Source organism: Puntigrus tetrazona, chromosome 5 (genome assembly GCF_018831695.1).
Source record: "Puntigrus tetrazona isolate hp1 chromosome 5, ASM1883169v1, whole genome shotgun sequence".
Lineage (NCBI taxonomy): Eukaryota > Metazoa > Chordata > Actinopteri > Cypriniformes > Cyprinidae > Puntigrus > Puntigrus tetrazona.
Window position 1 is genome coordinate 30,919,411 of NC_056703.1, and position 22,536 is coordinate 30,941,946.

The 22,536-nt window shown below is 38.8% G+C and overlaps 1 protein-coding gene and 1 long non-coding RNA gene across 2 annotated transcripts; both read right to left on the reverse strand.

Moving 5' to 3' along the window:
• Positions 1 to 1,406: 1,406 nt before the first annotated feature.
• LOC122344688 (myotubularin-related protein 3) lies at positions 1,407 to 22,472 on the reverse strand. The gene is given in 20 exon segments (XM_043238238.1): positions 1,407 to 1,705; positions 5,852 to 5,875; positions 6,025 to 6,138; positions 7,167 to 7,968; positions 8,728 to 8,873; positions 9,672 to 9,842; positions 10,942 to 11,127; positions 11,994 to 12,189; positions 13,156 to 13,267; positions 13,348 to 13,393; positions 13,395 to 13,671; positions 14,071 to 14,184; positions 14,291 to 14,384; positions 15,115 to 15,281; positions 15,639 to 15,721; positions 17,202 to 17,318; positions 18,978 to 19,037; positions 19,462 to 19,525; positions 20,792 to 20,865; positions 22,335 to 22,472. Coding segments are annotated over 18 exon segments (2,742 nt in total). The 5' UTR covers positions 19,465 to 19,525; positions 20,792 to 20,865; positions 22,335 to 22,472; the 3' UTR covers positions 1,407 to 1,675.
• Positions 1,768 to 5,787, reverse strand: LOC122344700. Its single transcript, XR_006250920.1, has 3 exons — positions 5,773 to 5,787; positions 4,157 to 4,183; positions 1,768 to 3,964 (listed from the first exon to the last, which is right to left on the reverse strand). It is a non-coding gene; the product is annotated as an uncharacterized LOC122344700 (long non-coding RNA).
• Positions 22,473 to 22,536: the final 64 nt, after the last annotated feature.

The following is a 22,536-nucleotide window of genomic DNA, read 5'->3' on the forward strand; positions in this document are numbered from 1 at the left end:
TAATCCACGCTGATGTTTAACCAGAGATGTAGCGTTTCTTGTTTCCTCATTTTTTATGATTATGGTCTGATAGCATTATCTATAGCCACTAATAAACTAAAGTTTATCTTTATCTGAGCTTCTGCGTCTCGGCGTTTTTCTGGACTTCCTTTCAGGTGAAACCGGATGTGGAGCTCTGTTCAAGAAATCGACGAAAACTGACCCTTCAATCAAGAAAATCAAACCTTTGCAGAAAGTTGTCTTTGAGAATTTAAATGCATGTTTAAACCCATAACATCATAAAAATAAGTACCCAGCTAAAGAACAAGTAGATTTCTGCAAAGGTGCTCTATTCTCACACACTTATTTTGTGCTTAACATACTAAAAATGATTCTTAAGTGTACTCTACTGTGCTACTTTGAGACATGATGCACTTTTAATATACTATCTTTGTTTCTAAAAATGTATTTAGTGACCACTTTTGTATGCAAGATGGTTTCAAGTGGTAACTAAAGAAGTGCACTTAGTTCATATTCATGGCGTCTGGAAATAGCACAGTTGAGCACGCTTAGATGATCTTAAGAAGCACTAAAGAATCATTTTTAGTGTAAGTAGAAAATTAGTGCACGAAAATAGAGCACTTTAATTACATTACAGAAGTGTACTTGTGCATCTAAAACCAGTAATAATGTATAGCTCTTTTGTTTGCAGCTGAAGCGTGGAGTTGAATGGTTTTTCTTCAGATGCTCGGGTTTTGATTTCATGTTGCTTTTATAAGAGTCTGATGCCGCTCTGCTGCTCTTTTCTGATGTTACAGGCCCTGCGTTGAGATCTCGTTGAGATGGAGGCTTAAAAATGAAGATTTCAAAAGAACTAGAATCTAAAATCCCATTCAGCTGTCTTTAATAATTTTTATGTAGAGTATTAATGGTGTTCAGATGTAGTTGTCCTGATGCCAGTCTCGTTTTAACATTATTCGGTCTTCAGACATTCTTTAAAAAAAAACTATTATCATATTTATCCAATATCTAAAAGTGCATTAAGATACAGCTTTGCAATCTTTTACTCGTTTTTGAACGGGATAACCCTGACCCACCGGTGTATAACGTAACCAAGATTACTGAAGTCAACAGATTTTAATAACAGACCTACCAATCATAATCGGCATCATTCTATCAAAATTAATATAATGATGCCGCCATCTTTCAGAAGTCTTTGTGTTTTTGACCATTTCAAAAAAACTTTCAGATGAGATTGTGCTATTTTTTTTAATCATGCAATCATAGTTTTTACTAATATTTTGTATGAACTTATTTTCATATATTCCATTATTTTAATTAAAGTTTGTAATTTACAATAATTTTTTTTTCTTAGCTTAACAATAACCCTGATGTGATTCAAACACCAGCAGACTGAAGAATAAATGTAGCAGGGTCCGGGAAAGGCTTGCTCCTTTATTTACAAAATATATTTTTTTTGTGGCAATTTATAGCTCCACCTCTCATGGAAAGTTGATTAATAACATTACATATGTCCCACGCGAACATGTACTTATTTCATATTAAACAGGTCTCCTTTTTCTTAATCGGGCTCTTAATAACTCATTTATTTCTTCATCTCTCAGCAATCACTTCATTATTTACTCTAATATGAGATGGGAACGATCCGAACGTGTTTACATCAGATCCTTCTGATTCACACACACACACACACACACACACACACCTGCAGCGAATGCATATTGAGCTGGCTTTGAGTTGCTGCTGATGAAACAGACGTGGATCAGGTTGGCAGTGAGTTGTGCTTTAATGTCATTCACACAAGCGCGGCGGCTCTGACACAGAGAGGATTGTGGGAGGTTTCCTCTGATCCCGTGGAGTATTGCTGGATTCATCGTTCAGTCCGTCTGGACACAGATTCGAGTGCACGGCTCCGGAGAAGCAGATCCTAAGAGAGGTGTCCTACAGGAAGTTCTCGCTGAGCTCCGTCGTCCTCCACTTCCTCTCGGAGCCGTTCAGTCTTTTTGCAGCATGACCGCAGGAAACTGATCAAAAGAGCGGCTCGGGGACCGACTCGCACATAAAAACATTCCCGGTGCTTTCTCCTCGTGTTGAAAGCCGAGAGTATTTTCTGTTCTTGTAGATGTTTCTTATGATTTTTTTAAATTAGTGCTGTCAAATGATCGATCGCATCCAAAACCAAAGCTTTTGTTTACGTTATATAAGTGTGTGTGTGTGGAGCATACGTCTGTATATATATACAGAATATTTCTATTTCTATCATATTTAATATATAAATATATACATGCATGTTTGTGTGTGTATATATATATATATAAAAACACACACACACACATGTAAACAAGAGCTTATTTTGCATGTAATTAATCATAGTTTGACAGCACTAAATATTTCCTTAAAAGATTTATTGAAATTTAGTAACAGTTGGTCATAAACTGGTCAAACACAGACCCTTATATAATGAATAAAGTTTTGATTTGAGCGTTTTCTGCAGTATTCAGTAAATATGACACATCCTCAGAACTGAATTTAAGTGAATCCTATGAAAGAAACGACTTCTATTCCATAAAGTTTGGAATTTACAAAAATCTTAAGAAGCGTCTTTTCTAAGAACATTCACGGGAATCAAATTAAATGTTCAAAAGATTTTTGTGAACTGTTAAAACTTTGCAATTTATTTTAAGAAATATGTTCTCAAGAATATTTCCATGAATCACTAGAACTCACGAAATGAAGACAGAGTCAGGAGATGTCCGTGAATCTTACCAACCTCCTGGAACTGATCTTAAGAAACGTATTACTATGTTCACGGATCATGTCTTGGCTTTCATACCATTTTATTGATTCTTTTGAACTAATGCGCTAATCGTTTCTGAAGAATATTCCTGTGAATCGCCCAAAGCTAAAAACTCCCAGGAGACGTCTTAAAGGTGAAGATTAGAACGACTGGCTAGAGCAATATTTCTCAGAGAAGCCGCATGTAAACATAACTTGACTCCTTAATATCTACAAACCTTATTTTCTCGGCTTTAGTACAATAATTTCATCATATATTCGTCTCGGAATTTGTCTTAAATACTTTAACTTAAATCTTGAGGTGAATCTGAATCTTTGGGAAGGAAGACGCTCGTTTGTTGTCGTCTTAAAGCGAGACACTGTTTCTGTTTACTGAGGAATTTGTTCGTTTATAATTTGCTTGATTCCCATCAAAACTGTCCAGATATATAGCTTTCTGTCTGTTCTAAGTACAATTCCCTCAGTAAAGACTTTAGAGTCTAACATGTGACCCAGGAGCACAAAAGACCGAGAAAGAGAAATCATGTGAAAGATGAATAAATGATCTTTCGTGATCGAACGATCTCTGCCTGAGATACAACTGTCTGGAATCTGAGGAAGCAAAAAAAACTAAATATTGAGAAAATCAGCTTTAAAGCTGTTCAAATCAAGTACTTAGCAGTGCATATTACTAATCAGAAATGAAGTTTTGATATACTTATGGTAGGAAATTTACCAAATATGAGTAATATGATCTTAACATCCTAATGATTTTTGGCGTAAGATAAAATTTGATCATTTCTGCGCTGCTGAGGATCCTCTGTGCTCCAGGATCACACGCGTCAAAAACACATTTTGAAAACTATTAAAAATGCATTCTTTGCATATTTAAAGCTAACCTTGCATTACGTGTCTGCGGTCGATCAGCTGCGTGAGGAAGCAGTGTCTCGCCTTAAGAGAACATTAGAGATGTTTTCAGGAAGTGCACTTCTGAGCGTGCTCTGAAGCTCAGTTGGAGCTGGCGGTGATGGGTTTCTCCAGCTCCAGGTCAGCAGGGGGCAGCGCTGGAGGGACGGCGGAGGGACGCAGGTGACCGTAACACGCCTGACACACGTGACCGGCCTCACGGAGCTGCTGACCCGACACCTTCTGATCACAGCAGCTGGCGCAGAACACGTTCCCACAGTTCCTGGAGAACCCAGACACAGAGACACGCCTCACTGTGAGTCTGGGTATGTAGAGACACTGACACTCGTCCAATCGGTTATTTGTTCATTAATATTCAGAGCCGGTAATGAGAAAATGACAGGAAGTGACACACTGGTTTAGGAGGGAAGGGAAAGACTGACAGGAAGTGCAGGAGGAAGAGGAGGAGTCTCACCAGGCCTCCTCAACCGGCTCTCTGCCACTGCAGAGAGAGAGAGAGAGAGAGAGAGAGAGAGAGAGAGAGAGAGAGAGAGAGAGAGAGACAGAGAGAGAGAGAGACAGAGAGAGAGAGAGAGAGAGAGAGAGAGAGAGAGACAGAGAGAGAGAGAGAGAGAGAGAGAGAGAGAGAGAGAGAGAGAGAGAGAGAGAGAGAGAGAGAGAGAGAGAGAGAGAGAGAGAGAGAGAGAGAGAGAGAGAGAGAGAGAGAGAGAGAGAGAGAGAGAGAGAGAGAGAGAGAGAGAGAGAGAGAGAGAGAGAGAGAGAGAGAGAGAGAGAGAGAGAGAGAGAGAGAGAGAGAGAGAGAGAGAGAGAGAGAGAGAGAGAGAGAGAGAGAGAGAGAGAGAGAGAGAGAGAGAGAGAGAGAGAGAGAGAGAGAGAGAGACAGAGAGAGAGAGAGAGAGAGAGAGAGAGAGAGAGAGAGAGAGAGAGAGAGAGAGAGAGAGAGAGAGAGAGAGAGAGAGAGAGAGAGAGAGAGAGAGAGAGAGAGAGAGAGAGAGAGAGAGAGAGAGAGAGAGAGAGAGAGAGAGAGAGAGAGAGAGAGAGAGAGAGAGAGAGAGAGAGAGAGAGAGAGAGAGAGAGAGAGAGAGAGAGAGAGAGAGAGAGAGAGAGAGAGAGAGAGAGAGAGAGAGAGAGAGAGAGAGAGAGAGAGAGAGAGAGAGAGAGAGAGAGAGAGAGAGAGAGAGAGAGAGAGAGAGAGAGAGAGAGAGAGAGAGAGAGAGAGAGAGAGAGAGAGAGAGAGAGAGAGAGAGAGAGAGAGAGAGAGAGAGAGAGAGAGAGAGAGAGAGAGAGAGAGAGAGAGAGAGAGAGAGAGAGAGAGAGAGAGAGAGAGAGAGAGAGAGAGAGAGAGAGAGAGAGAGAGAGAGAGAGAGAGAGAGAGAGAGAGAGAGAGAGAGAGAGAGAGAGAGAGAGAGAGAGAGAGAGAGAGAGAGAGAGAGAGAGAGAGAGAGAGAGAGAGAGAGAGAGAGAGAGAGAGAGAGAGAGAGAGAGAGAGAGAGAGAGAGAGAGAGAGAGAGAGAGAGAGAGAGAGAGAGAGAGAGAGAGAGAGAGAGAGAGAGAGAGAGAGAGAGAGAGAGAGAGAGAGAGAGAGAGAGAGAGAGAGAGAGAGAGAGAGAGAGAGAGAGAGAGAGAGAGAGAGAGAGAGAGAGAGAGAGAGAGAGAGAGAGAGAGAGAGAGAGAGAGAGAGAGAGAGAGAGAGAGAGAGAGAGAGAGAGAGAGAGAGAGAGAGAGAGAGAGAGAGAGAGAGAGAGAGAGAGAGAGAGAGAGAGAGAGAGAGAGAGAGAGAGAGAGAGAGAGAGAGACAGAGAGAGAGAGAGAGAGAGAGAGACAGAGAGAGAGAGAGACAGAGAGAGAGAGAGACAGAGAGAGAGAGAGAGAGAGAGAGAGAAGAGAGAGAGAGAGAGAGAGAGAGATAGAGAGAGAGAGACACACTCATTGAGCTGCTCAACTCAAGCAGAACTTAACATATGAATATAAATTATAATAAAGAAATTAAAAAGTTGTTGAATAAATGTTCAATAAAATGTTAACACACAAAAAAAAAAAAATAAAAAATAAATAAATATATATACACACCTGCAGTGATGTTTCTGTACAATAACGCCAGCCAGAGCGTCCTCTCACACACCACACACAACGACACACACACACACACACACCTGCAGCCGCCCGAGAACCACTGTCACATGACCACACACACATTAGAAACCACTCTTTTTCTGCAGCTTGTCAGTGAAAACTGTTTGGTTACAAGCCTCCCTGTTTATATCTTAAACATCTTAAAGTGTGTTCAGAAGACGGTTTGATGCTGACGGTGTGACCTCTGACCTCCGCCTCGCTCTGCTCCATCTGCTCCCAGCTGGACTCGGGCAGGAGATCTGTGTTCCTGCAGCGCTGCAAACAGCCCGACTCCACGTTATTCTCCCCGTCCGGAAGAGACGTCTGCGGATCACAGGAAGGGTGAGGTTCACAAACACTAACGTTTTAATAAAACATCAGTAACAGTGACTAATAATATAATAAACAGAAAGAGAATGCATAGAATAGAGCAAGCTAGTGTTAGTTAATTGTATGATAAATAAAAAGAATACAGAAAGAATAGAAAAGCTAGTGTTTTTTAAGAAAATAAGCATAAGTGAATTTTTTTTTAAAGAATAGCATTAAAATATAGAGCGCTAGAGTTAGAGATGTGTTTTTATTAGGGCTGTCAGTGGATTTTTATTTCATTTATTACAATATAAAATGAATTAATTAATTAATAACTAATTTATACTCATAATTACAATTCATATACAAATAATTTTGACTGAAAATACCCACAAAAGATTATTTAAATAGCTATTTTTGTTAAATGAGAAAGTGTCGAGTGGGCATTACGAACTGTAGCTCTAGAAATATTTTATTTGATTCAATATAAACAAACTATATTTTCAGAAACGGTATTTTCAGCTCTTTTATAAAAGAAAGGGTGAATGTTTTATTTTGTTAATGTTATATTTTACTATATTTTTTAAATGATACTCTAAATAACAAACACATTCGTTCGGCAGGTGGCGGTAAATGTCTTTATGAGTCATTCGTTTTAGGCTGATTCATTCAGGAATTATATAAACGGCTTCTTTTATGAATCGAATCAAAACTTGGATTCACTCAGAATACGAACTCCGCTGTGACCCCAGTATCTTTAATCCATATGTATTATATTTGTAGCATAAGTAGCTCCATGAAATATAAGATGATGTACAGGTCTAGGGGCGGGGCCAGTGCATTATTTATTCATAACCAAGTTAATGCGTTAAACTGACAGCCCAAATTTAGGACTTTTTAAGACCTTTTTTTTAAGGCCTGTGCCAAAAAGTAAACCATGACGACTTCGGCCGCAGAGAAACCCGGAAACAGGTCTGTTCTCCAAATTTAAGACCCATAATTAAGGCCATAAATCTGATACAACTGCAAGATTGGTTCCTCACCAGCTTCCCGTTGACGTGTAGACGGCTCCAGAGCTCCTGCACCTGTTTCTTCAGGGTCTCCACCTGCAGCTGATGCCCCGCCTCCATCTGCCGCAGACGCACCTGGACGGCGTCGCTGTGCAGATCCAAGCCGTCCTTCTCCAGGTGCCCGAGCGCCGATAAACGCCCGGAAACACCCGGCGAGCGCTTGTGGCCCGGCGTCGGAGAAGCGTCTCCCGCTGCGTCCCGATCGGCCGGCGGAGAAAGGGAAGGTGAGCAGACGCCATTAAGAGTCCGAGTTGTGCGCGTCGGACTGGAAGGACTCTCCGTGGAAGATTGGCTGCTGGATTCTGAAGAATCATGGGTAATAGTGCAATGCTCTCGATGCAGTCCGTCTGGCGTTAACACGTGGTTTTCGACAGTTTGTTGGGATGCTTGTGTGCGTTCCTCGGGCGTTTGGTCCACACCGTTGCTCTCAATCAGAGCCGGCGCCTCTGGGATATCGAAGGCAGGTGTGTTTTTCAGAAGACCCGGCTTCCTGCTCTCTTCCTGTGAGGTGTCTTGCGTTTGGCTGTCGGACACAGAAAGCTCCGCCCCGTTTTCTGGGCGCTCTGTGTTTAGTTGCTCAGAAACGGGAGGAGTCTGATCCGGGGCGTCTCGCTCCGGCGTCTGCGAGTGGTTTAAGTCGGTCTCTGTGCTCTTCTCCAGCGAGAGAAGACGGTCGTGCCACTTCTCGTTCAGGTGCGGGTCACTGCTGCGGCGGTTTGGGGTCAAACCCTCACAGGACGTGGGCAGATCGTCACACGACCGTGTCTTTGGTAACCTGAAAAGACGAAGAAAAGCCGCAAGACTTTAACCCAAACAAATCTGGGCAGAAAGGTCTCAGTTGTGTTTTTTTAACCAAATAAATGTCACTATTTTCGATAACATAAAATCTATCAATCTAAGAAATGTATTGATGCTTTTATTTATTCACCTCTAAGAGCATCACATTTTTATGTAAAATATGCTTATTTTTATGCTATATTTAATATTTAGATTGTGTCAGTAAAAAAAAATTAATTCCAGTAAGCTCAGACAACCAAAACCTTTAAATCTGGTCATTTATGAGACATGTGTAGGCTTATAGTGATTCAAAAATATAAAAAAATACTACTTGGCTTTTTTGTGGGGGTGTGTATTGAGAGAGAGAAGAGAGTGTGTGTGTGTGTGTGTGTGTGTGCGTGTGTGCCGCATAATCAAAATTAATTCCACATCAATTTTCGCCTCAAAAGATCATAATAAAAAATGAGAAATGCATTAAATTTCTTTACAGATGAGAAAAGCATTAAATAGATGCAGAGAGAAATATTTTCACTGAACATTGAATAAATGATAATAAATGAGCATTAAGTTTGAATAAGTAAGAATATCTCAGTGACACTAAAATAACACTGCCTTAAATGCAATGTTAAGTCCATTTTCAAATCAAAGAAATCAATAAATAAAGTATCTTTTGAATAAAATCGAAATAAAATGCATATTTATCATGTGACCACATTACGCTGATGCATGTGGTGAATAAAGGTGACGCCTGGTTTACCTGCTCACAGGTGTGTCGTCGGGCGAGGCAGAGGGGGCGGAGCTTGGCACACATGACTCATCGGAGGGCGTGGAGGGGGCGGAGTTAGGCAGGTAGACGGCACTCCACAGCATCAGGTTCCTCACGTGACACACCGGGTGCAAAACCTGACGGAGAGGCGGAGAAAACCTGGTGAGCCGCCTAGATAGACAGCATTTAAAGTGCTATTCTGGTCATCTAGTGGTCAACAAGACTTTTTCATGAGTCTCTTTTCTGCTCAGCAAGACTGCATTTATTGATCACAAATACAGTAAAAATGTTATTATAAACAAAATATTATTATGGTTTAAAATAACTGTTGTCTATGTGAATATAAGTTAAAATTTAACAACTAGAACATCATTACTTCGGTATTCAGTGTCACATGACCCTTCAGAAGTCATTATAACATGATTTGATAATGTGATAATATGCTGATTTGCTGCTCAAGAAACATTATTATTATTAATGTTAAAAAGGCATAGTGTTATTTTACTACAATTAAGAGTTTTTATTATACTTTTTTTATATATGTTTTTTTTTTATTTTATATTTTAATAGCAATTTAGTTGTTTTTATAAATTAATATTTATTTTATTTTTGGAATAATAAAAATGTTTTTAATTTTAGATGACTATATATTACTATATAATTTTTGGTTGTAGTAAAAGCGGTCATTTTGTGTTGCGTTGTTGCCTTTTTTTCATTTTATTGAAACTTCATTAAAGATTATTTATAGATTTATTTACTTCTGATTTCAGAGATTTTAATGCCTCAGTTTAAGCTTTTAAGCAATGTAAGCATTATCTTCGCACCTAGAGAAATCAATTAAATTTAAGATCACGTTTTTACATTTTATTTCAGTAACCGACTGTGGTGGACTGTAATAGGGCTGACGCAGAGCAGCAGATATGACGAGTGAGTACCGTCTCGGAGCGCGGCGAGTACAGGATGTTGTGGAAGGAAGTGTTGACGGGCCTCAGCAGAGACCAGACGGAGCAGGTCTTCTCCTGAACGCTCTGCTCCTCGCGCTCCTTCACGCTGTTACACAGAAACGTCCCGAACAGACACGAGTACGAGTGCTGAACTAACTTCACCTGCAGAAACAAAAACGCTTTTTATTACACATAGGCTGGAGTCCAAACAGAATTCTATCATTAATACTTGAAAATCGGGAATCTGAAATATTGAGAAAGTTGTCTAAATGAAATGCATAATCAAAAGTATCTTCATGGAATATCTAAACGTAAAATGGATGATGACTAGTTTTGTGTCGACATGCAACTCAGATTTTTATTTTTGCATTGCTTGTTAAATAAAAGTGACTGATTAATTAATAAACAGTGTCGTCAAGCGATTAAAATTGCGTGATGTGCTGATTAATTCATTTAATTTAAAAGATTTTGCATTTAAACTTATTAATGTGTTTAATAGGAAAAGCACTGAATAGACTTTACGAAAAGTGGCTTTAGAAAGAAATATTCAGATTCAACGTTGCATAAATTATCATAATAAATGTTTTTTTTTTTTTTTTTTTATGAAATGCTATTCTAAATGTAATGCAGTGGCGCTGGCTCACTGTCTGAATCATTAAATCAAACATTTTCTGATTCACTCAGAACAGCTGATTCATTCAGAAAAAAAGACTTTATGAAATCAATGAATCACTGGCTCGCTCGAATCATCCCAAAATACTGATTCATCAGAGTTCTTCTGCGGCTCTGAACAATGTTTTGTTTGTAAAACTGAGCAATACAGACAATATTAATCACGTTTTGTCTAAAACTGCCATAAATATTAACTTATTTACTGAACTACTAAATCAACGTTACATATGCAGTCGTGATATTGCTAAAATATATGATATACTTATAAGACGTGATTTTATTGACCCATATCTTCAGTTTCATGCTCATATAACTACATTTTACACTATCAGTCACTGCATCAGAGTTCTGCATTAAATACATTAATCATTTTAACATGTTATATTCGACATAATAATATGCACCAAGTTAACATGTAATATCCACAGCCCTGTTATTAAATAAACTGTATTTTCAGTGTTTTGATAAAAAACTAAATTAATTGTTGCATTACTAGAGAACATGAATGTTTAAGATCATTTCATAATAAAAGCGCGGCGCCTGAGGATGAATCTGAGCGAGCGCTGATCAGAGCGAAGACGCTGCGCACCAGAAAGGCCTCGTTGAACTGGAAGGAGCAGGGGAACTGTCTCTGGAGCTGATGAACACAGTCCAGCCACTGCAGGAACACCGGACAGCGCTCGTTCAGGTCCTCCGAGTTCTCCCCGTGACCGCAGCGGTCAGCAAACTTGTGACCGTAATCCAGCCACTCGGTCTCCACCAGCACCTGAAAACCCTGCCCGGAGCAAACAGAGCGACAATTCACTGACGACTCCTCGCTCGCTGATCAAATAAAACAACGCATTAATGCTCCCAGAGTTAATAAGTTGAGTTTTTTGATCCATTCAAGCCGATGTCCGGGTCTGGCGAAAGCACTTATAGCGTAGCTTAGCATAGATCATTGAATCCAATTAGACCGTTAGCATCGTGTTCGACAGTGGCCAAAGAATTTCGATATTTTTCCTATTTGAAAGTCGACTCTTCTGTAGTTATATTGCGTACTAAGACCGGTGGAAGATAAAAAAGCTGAACTTCCTAACTCTGGGGGAGCTGGAAAATTAAAAAAAAAAGTGTAGTGTTCCTTTAATAGCAAAAACATTCAGTCATTGGAGCTGCTGATCAGTTCCTTAATTCACCTGAAAACTAACTTTCTTATGCTGAACATAAAAAAAATATGAGATTGAAAAATTTTAACATATATTATTTTATATAAATATTACTATTAAATATGTTATACATACATAATCAACATTCAACAAAATATTTTCTGTTTTTAAACCGAGTTGTTTTAAAGGTTCTAAACATTTTCAGCTAACTAGGCTACAACTAGGCTAGGTTTACTTTATGAAAAAAAATGCATTCAGATTAAGTCGCAGATACTTTTAGCTAACTGACTTGCATTGTGTTTGCTTTGTATATATTTTTTAATTCATGCATTCCCTGGAAATCAAACCATAGATATATTGCACAGTCAAACTTGGTACAGTCTCCTTTTTGTAAAATTACACATTTCTTAGATCCTAAAGTAAGTGAGTGAGTGTGTGTGTGTGTGTGTGTGTGTGTGTGTGTGTGTGTGTGTGTACATGTGTGTGTGTGAGTGACCTGGATGGTCCTGTAGAAGGGGTCCAGCAGTAGTTTGGACAGAGCCACTATCTGAGGCGTTCGGTCCCACCCGTCGGAGCAGTGCACCAGCACAGGCCTGTGGTCTCGGTCCAGAGCGTTCACCACCAGCAGAGACGCCTTCAGCAGCAGAGACAGATGCTGCAGCCATTTAGTGCCCTCCAGCGCCGACAGCCAGCTGATCAGAGAACACACCGCTATCAGCCCTTATCAGTGTCTCAAAGCCCAGACTGAACTTTTAAGAGACATTTAAGAGAACTTATAGAAACAGAATCTTTAATAATGCTTGGAAATAAGCATGTACACATATTTATTAATTGAAAAAGTTATGCAACCTTACCCTTCTAACTAATGTGATTGAAATTATTTTTTGTCTGTATATGTGCACATTTACAAAAAAAAAATAAAATAATTATATATATATATATATATATATATATATATATATATATATATATATATATATATATATAGTTATTTTTGTAGTATATACACACTAATATATATACACTAATATCTGATATTAAGCTGTAAGACAATAGTTTAATAACAAAACATTTATTAGTATATTTATTTTAATCATATTCAGTATGTAGATATAATTATAGAAATGTTTCTACACTTTATATATGTTACAATACTAAATATTAAAAATAATTTAATTATATACTGTATATTATTAAGAATCAGTTATATATAAGCTATACACACACACACACACACACACACACACATATATATATATATATATATATATATACACACACATATATTTATATTTATATAAATGCCTTAAATTCTTTTATGCTTTCTAATGCCTTATTATTTTATGTAAAAGTAATCAAATAATTATATAATATTGTGTATATGTAATACACACACTCATATATTAAAACATATATTAAAAAAACGAAATAAAGTAAATTAAATATATTTTATTTATGTAACTGCATTGCTTTTATCTATATTATTATAAGTTATAAGTTATCAGCCATAGCATAGCAACATTTTACTGATTTCAAAATCCATGCTTGACTAAATAAAACTAAACCTGTCACTGTCTCTGACCAGATCAGCTCTTTTATGTATCCTACAGATAACTCTGTTTAAGCAGTCCGTGGCCGTGGCTAGCAGCTCGACTCACTTGACCGGATCAGGCACTTGAGCACAGAGCGTCCGCAGACTCTGGAAGCTCTTCCGGATGGAGTGGATGTTGGCCATCCCCATGAACATGACCTCACAGCTGGGGTAGTACTCTACAGAGCAAGCACAGACGCTGCTTAAAGCAAGCCATCCCGGATTAAATGTGTTCTAGACGTCAGCCCTGCAGCATTACCTGGACACTCACAGCCGCCTCCTTTGGCCCGATTGGCTCGGCGGCAGCGCATACGAGCGAGCGTCCATTATCAGCAGCTTCGGAGAGGGCGTGGCCTTTGGCTCCGCCTCTGCCACGCTCCCATTGGCCACGGAGTCTCCGAGCTCTCCGGGGACGCGGTGAGGAACGCAGGAGCCGTTAGCTTGCGCCGTGTTCTCAGCCCGATCCTCGGCGCAGGCTTTGGCGATGGCCTGGACCAGGTGCTCGTCGTCAGCATTACGCCAACCCCACCAGCTGACCTCTGGCTGCCCGCAGCGACCAATCACAGCGCCCGAACTCTGGTGTCTGGGTCAAAGGTTAATCGTGGTTTCAGTTAGTTCAATGGACTTTTTTTACTTACTGAAATTAAATTCTACCAGCTAAACAGAATCCAGAAAGATTTTAATGAATAAAAAATTGATCGGTGGAAAAATGTAAACACAATTTGAAAAAAATAAATAGATACTAAAGGGCCCTAAAATGTAATGTAACCAATTGTTTGTTCGATTTCGATCAGCTAAGAAGTGTTTGGTCATGCATTACTGAGTTGGTTTAGGAACACTGTAAACAGTGCTTTATGGCTAGTTATGCTAACCCTTGGTAGTAAGTATCCTTCAGCATGTGATTAATGTGTTTACTGACTTCAAACAATCACGACAGGAGCTGAACTTTATCAAACACACACACACACACACACACACACACCTGTAAACGACGGCCGGGAGCCTCTTCCACGATCTGAAGGCTGCCACGCTCTCCAGCTCCTGGTCAGAGACGGCGGCAGGCACGATTATTTGCTCGGGGTAACTGGCACAAAGCCTGCGGGATCACACACACACACACACACACACACGTGATGAATCTGCTCTGTACATTGTGTGTGTGTGTGTGTGTGTGTGTGTGTGTGTGTGTGTGTGTGAGAAACCTGTAGTTGCTGTTGATGGTGGAGATTCTCCAGGCACTGTGTGTGTCGAAGCCCATCCTCTCCATTTCTCGTCTGAACCTCCGCTGGTTTCCTCCTGCAAACACACACAACAACACACACACCAGAAAAAAAATTATGTCAAAACGTGTTATTTTTAGAATTATTTGTATAGTATAAACAACATAATACATACATATATATATTTATTATTTATTTATTTATTTATTTATTTTTTACAAGGTTTCATTTTAACAAGGTTTTTAATTTTTAATTTAACATTTTATTTTAGTACACATGAGAAATACTTCCCTTGCAACAAGCTGAAATAAAACACTTTAATAAATCATCATCAACATCAACTCTATTATTACATATTATTATTACTCTTATAATATATTTGATATTACTATATAATAAATATAATAATGTCCTCTTGTCATTTGTATTAGTTTTATTATTTTCTTACATATTACTATTTAGGTTTAATATATTTTTGACTTATTTTCTTTCTTTTTTGTCCAACTTATTTCAGTCGCGAAGAGACCATTTCTAATTTTCATCAGAAAATTCTAATATTATAACTTATTTCTGCATTATTTCAGTTGACATTTTTTTAATAGCTTTAATTTTAGCTAACGATGATAGCCCTGCCATGATACGTTGCAATTGCAATTGACATAATTGTTTACATTTAAACCAAAAATAAAACTAAACAGTTTTCACACTTTTGTTTTTGTCGTTCTTTGCTGCTTTCCGTCACTTTTGGAGCTGAACCGCATTCGTCCTGCACGAAAAAGAGCTGCGTTTTCCCAAAGAAGAAGTACCTGCGCGGCAGATCCCATCATGCACCTCTCTGTCCTCTGCAGAGATGCTGAAGCTACACGAGAGGAAGGCGAAGGCGAAGAGCTCCTCGAGGCGCGCCGGCGGACGAACGACTGAGCTGATCCTCCTCAGCCAATCCTGACACTGCTCCGCCGACAGGAAGTTACACCTGAACACAAACAGATAAAACTCTACAAGCTCGTACCTTTCAACTTAGCTTTTAATTACCTAAAAAAAAACTAATAAGAAGTCCGAATTGTGAGATAGTCGGTTTATTTAAGAACTGGCTAAAAACACTTCTCCAGCACTCTCTATTCTAATACTAATCTTTAAAAAAAAAGATTTAGACTCCATTCATTGACTAAGAATTCTGATAAAAAGGACAGAATTGCGAAAATGTGAGGTTAAGAAACACAAGACATAAATGTTCTGAGAAAAACTAAATCTCGCACGTTCTGCCTTCTTTTCTCTGAACTGTGAGAGAAAGATTGAGGTGTAACAGGTGTATTGTTATACAGAAACGTACCTGATGAGCTTGCAGTCTTTACAGGTGAGCTGCAGCTGAGTCAGATCCCGGCACTCCACGCTTTCAATCAGCTGCAGAGGAACCTGGAGACAAACAGAAACATCACCACTTCAGCAGGGACACGTGGTTTCTTTAGTGAAGGCAGTCAGAGACATTAAGATCCTGTTATGGGTTTTTATTTTCATGTTTTCATGTCATTTTTATTATTGCTATTTCTTTAAATATTAAATAGTTGTGTGTGTGTATATATATATATATATATATATATATATATATATATAGTTTTATAAAACATTGTTACACTATATTTAAATTTTAAAATATTTTTAAGAATTGTATTAATATATATACAGTATATATATATATATATAAATATAAAAATAACATTTTATATATTTAGCAGAAAAATAAATAAATATATATATATATATATACACACATATATATATATATATATATATATATATATACATTTTTTTGCTAAATAAAATGTTATTTTTATTCAAGTAACATTTCAAATGTACCCGTTTGAATTTGCTGACCTTTTAATGGTCTAAAATTCCATTTGCTCACATTCAAACATCTTTGCTTATATTCAAACTTCATGTCTGTCGAGCATTTGATCTTTTTTTAGATTCTATGCAAAAGAGAATTTTTGCATCGCTGGACACCAAATAAAGTAAATGGCAGCATAACTCTTATTTTTGGGTGAACTAATCCTTAAAAAGCATAAAATGCATTTAACTAATGCTGTTGACAACAGAAGAGTTATTAAAAGTGTTTGAGCTGCGACAGGATCCTATTTTTGAGATGGTTTCTATTTTAAGTCACAACTGAGAACAATTACATTCACACTAAGTGACGAGTTAAAGCAGGTACTAATTAGGTCTTTGCATGAACTTTTTTATAACCGTGAAGCTGTTAACAAACAAATGTATGCCAGTAAAAAACAATACATTCAGAATGCATTATATAGTTCAATTAGTTACCTTATTTACTGACGGATAACTCAAGACTTCATATAAATTACGCACTAAGTTTCTCCCATTTTGTTATCAAATGCACTTTTCTTAATATTAAGTCTAAAATGTGTTTTAGCTTTTTAATGTTTAAAGGGTCTAATTGTCTAATTCCACTCAAGCACAATAAAATATACTAAATATATATTTAACTGTACTTCAGCATTTGCATTAAGTAGAAATTAAGTTTATCAATTTTTCAGATCTTAAGGTTATATACAGGTTACATAAATACAAAAATGAATTATTAGTATACTTAGCATGAAATAAATTAATAGAAATAATTTTTTTTACTAGGTTACTGCCTGACAAAGGTTATATCAGGCACTGAGCAGTATTAGATAATGCTTTTATTTCTATTCATCTGATTATTAAAATCCAAGCGAGTCAGCAGAGAGGCTCCGCCCACAGGCTCTTGTGATTGGCTGTGGTTTGTGATTGACACTCTGGTATCATGTGGGCAGACCGGTCGCTGTCGCTGGTCTAATCTGGTGTACCGGTGTTCTGGTTCACTGGATGCGTGCGAGCAGACGGAGACGCTCACATTGATGATGTTCTCCTGTAGTTTGAAGTGAAGGCGGTAGCTGGTTAAGGCAATGAGGGACTCCTCTGCTCTGGAGACGTGCTCCACACACTCGCCCTGCAGCAGCGGGAACGGGACCTGCGAGACACACACACACACACACACAGACACACACACACACACACACAGACACAGGCACACACACAGGCACACACACAGACACACACACACACACACACACACACACACACACACACACACACACAGACACACACACACACACACACACACACACACAGACACACACACACACACACACACACACACACACACACACACACACACACACACACACACACACACACACACACACACACACACACACACACACACACACACACACACACACACACACACACATACACACACACAGACACACACACAGACACACACACAGACACACACACAGACACACACACAGAAACACACACAGAACACACACACAGACACACACACAGACACACACACACAGACACACACACACACACACACACACACACACACACATACACACACACAGACACACACACAGACACACACACACACACACACACACACACACACAGACACAGACACACACACACACACACACACACACACACACACACACACACACACACACACACACACACACACACACACACACACACACACACACACACACACACACACACACACACACACACACACACACACACACACACACACACACACACACACAGACACACACACACACACACACACACAGACACACACACACACACACACACACACACACACACACACAGACACACACACACACACACACACACACACACACACACACACACACACACACACACACACACACACACACACACACACACACACACACACACAGACACACAGACACACACACACACACACACACACACACACACACACACACACACACAGACACACACACACACACAGACACACACACACACACACACACACACACACACACACACACACACACACACACACACACACACACACAGACACACACACACACACACACACACACACAGACACACACAGACACACACACATACACACACAGATACACACAGATACACACAGACACACACACACACACACAGACACACACACACACACACACACACACACAGACACACACACACATTACAGTTTTCTGAATTTTATTTGGATGGTTACATTTATTAAAGAAAAAACATTTCTAAAATTACATTTTAGAACCCAATTTTTCTGATGGTAAATTATATATATACACATCTTATATCTTACTTTAATTTCTAGATCACATTATGTGTGTGTCTGTGTGTACACACACACGCCTATATATATAAATAAATAAATCAAAATTATTACAAGATATAGGCATAATGTTTCATATTTTCTACAAGATTATACCTCATAGTTCGTCATGCAGTAGACTACGGGTGAAATTTAAAAAATAAAAGTGACCTGACTGTTTTGCTGAAGTTTAATTTGTTCTGGCACAGTTTACACCTAACTATAGTCAATAAATGTTGAAGGTGTCTGAATAAATTTTGGTTTGACAGCATTATAAATAAATATATAACTATATATGATAAATAATACAGTATTTATTATGTGTCGCTTGTATGTACGTGTCACATTTTTATATATATGTGTGTATATATATATTGACCATAAAAACAGACATGGGACAGATATAATATGATTATTCTTCCTAAAGCGCTGTGATACCTGCTGATCCTCGGGGACGGGGCTCCCACGGGCCTCCAAACACCGCCGGCCCTCTTCAACCTTCAAACGTTGAGAAGAGACATCAGCATTTCCACACAGAAATACAAATGAAGCAAAAAAAGAGCAACATGACACGCAAGTGCACATCAGTACAGGTTGCGGTGTTTATATGTGTGTCGCGCTAAACGATTCATCACATACAAAATAAAAGTTTTGGATTGAATACTAAGATAACATTCGTGTGCATATTTATTACGCACATATAAACACACAAACATGCATGCATATTATTGCTATGCATCAAAACTATGTATTTATAATATAAATGACATGAATGTAAATATTTTCTAAATATATACTGCGTGTATGTGTGTTTATATATACGTAATTAACACGCTGTGATTTTGTGTCTCTGTGGGAGGAACAGTAACGCAGGACACAGGCTTCCAAACACCAATGCCTTGATGTGAGAGAAAGGTCTTACCATGACCCCGGGACGAGCGGACAGAGAGGATCTCAGCCCCACAGACGACAAACACACCACCCACCTGAGACACATCGAGACGAGCAGAGTTTAAATCCATTTAGGTTCACTTTAAACTATAGGTTTTGATTTGGATGACGCTATTAAAATCAGTTCCCGATCTCCCTTTAGCGCACAAACAGCGGCGTAATCGATCACGCATTTCATAATCACTGAGGCGTTCGGCTGCTGCTGAATCATGCCGATCCTTTCGGAGCGGATCAATACAGTGACGCCGTTAGATGAGACTCGAGCTATCGATCGCATGGATTTACCTTATACAGGCACTTCAGAGATTCAAGAACGCAATAAAAACATTTTACATTAAAAAAAAAGATTAGTTTAGTGCCAATACGACTATTTTATGTCAATGAATCAAATTCACATGTAAGTCTCATTACTGTAAAATACTACAAAATATAGAACTTGTTACACATATTACTTGACTAAAACTAAAACGCAAACCTCTAAAACATTTACGTTACTTGAAATAAATGTTAACTGAAATAAATGAAAAATATTAATTGTATAAAATAAAATATAAAAATATAAATTAAAATATAAAAACACTTCATTTCGGCCTGTTTCTCGTTTTTATTAAGCTTATCTTGATGTACTAAAGAAAAAAATTAAAATAATTAAAATATAGAAATATAGAAATATATATAGAGAGAGAGAGAGCTTAAAAATACTTACAAACTCAAATATAAATTTTTAAATAAAAGTGTAAATATTAGAAAATATACTAAAACAACATGCAATTAATATACAATTACGTCAGAATTAAAAATGAATGCAAACAAATGTTAGCGTGATTTATAAATACTTAAATTAAAATATAAATTGTTCATATAAAGGCTTAATTTTCTTTAAGCAAATATATATATATATATATATATATATATATATATATATATATATATATATATATGCATGCATGTATTTAATATGCATGTATTTAATATGCATGTATATATATATATATATACCTGACACAGAAATGTATAAATTATTTTACAGACGTCATGTGAGGTCTCGCCGATCACAGGAATATCTTATCTTTAGAAAAATAAAACCAAAATGTCCGACAGGCTTTTCATTCATACAATAGTTTCCCGTCACAAACAAGCTCAAAATCTGATCGTGCGTCTCATCGATATCGGCACAAGACGGTGTTCATTTCAACTCCAGAAAACATGCGAGAAGCGAGTTATCTGAAGCGCAGATCTTCTCACGCATGCACGGACACGCACGCATTCCACACACCACGTCACAGAGAAGACCTACACACCTGATCCTGCGTCTGCTTCCGGACCTGGACCGGTCTGTCTGCGTCGAGAAGATGCTCCGGGAAAGAAAGAAAGTCTGCAGGAGAGGAGAGGTCCAAAAAGAGGGAGTTAAATATTACAAAAACTCATCAGGTCACGTGACAACGCGCACACTTCAGATGCCTTTATCATTTCACCGCACGCTGTTTCAGGAAAATACTAATAACTTTTAACAATAAGTACAACAGATTAGCCTTAAATTTAAGGTAATTAAAGAAAAAAATGAATGGAAAGAAACATATTGAGTGGAAAGCAATCCATCAGCATGGTCTCTAAGTATATAAAGTCTGCAAATGTGACTTTTACTGTAGCTTCTGTATTTCAGTATTTTTGTCTTCTGTCCAGTGCAAGCGTCTAAATACTTTTAAATCAACGTGAAATAATAATTACATCAGAACGGAGCGAGTTTACGCTTTAAACAAGAACAAACATCTGCTGCAGTGCACGTCTTTTCATCCTCCATCCATTTGCAGACATCTATTTAGGTTTTAAGCGTAACCCTAGTTTAATTTTATTTTATTGCTCTCAAACAAGACTTCATATGTTCACTTTGCATCTCAAGTAAACGCATTTTGATTTAAGGAAAGCACGGAGGAAGATATTCCTTTTTTTGCAGCGGCCGAACTATTCTGCTCTGACTTGAGACCTCTTTATAGCCTTCATTTGTGGAAGAGTGAGTTAAGAGCTTTTTGAAACCCTGATTAATGTGACTCGCAGGGATTCAAACAACCTGATCAGAATTCACAGGCAACCAATAATAAACAGCAGGGTGGATTAAAAATAAAACCGGTTTTGAAGGGCAGGTCAAACCTAAACAGTGTTACGGTTAAAACACACACACACACACACACACACTGATGGGAATGTAAACTAATCAAAGAACGTGCAAAGAAAGATCCTAAAAGTCAAAGAAAGGTCATGCAAACACAATATCTTGTCATGCTTTTACTGACAAGCTAATATTAACTGACAATATCTGTTTGCTTTCAACAAAACACACGATTGTGGCTTTGAGCAGCTCAATCCTGCAGGAGCACATTCACTCAAAGCGCTTCACTATTGCGAGAGCGTCCAATCTCACAAAAAAATCAATCCTCAAAAGGTAGGGATCAGCTAAAAAGCAGCTACCTGCGCTTATTAACCTCCCGTGTTGATTATCGTGCAGCGTTCAGACGCGTCTGCTGTGCATTAAGAGCTAGCGTCCACGCATCTGTCAGCTTACTCCGGCTGATGGTCCCTAAACAGGCAGCGAACCAAGTGTGCTGTCTAGACAGGCTGTGTGGTTGCAGCAGCAGTCGTTGAACCGGCCTAAACTGCAGGGACACACAGCAGTGCATTGACTGCACAGCTCCTGAGAGGATTTGATCAGGTGTTAGACACGAACGTCTGTCATTAGATGCTAGCGCGAGCGTGTGTTTGTGTTTGTTGTTGTTGTCGTGGAGGGCGGAACCCGTCAGCCCGGCACCGAAACCCGCTCATAAAACACCGCGAGCGCCGCGCACTCACCCGCTTCACGCGCTCCCCGCAGAAGACGCGCCCCGTCGCGGTAAAACCGGAGTAATGTCAGAAAAGAGACGGTAAACGGAATGTAAACATTGAGTAATCCGCTCTACGCCGCCATGACGCTCCCTCTCAGCTGTGCTGCCGCGGTCATGTGACGCTGCGACGTCGTGACGCAATCACGCGCGGGCGTGTCACGTGACAGACG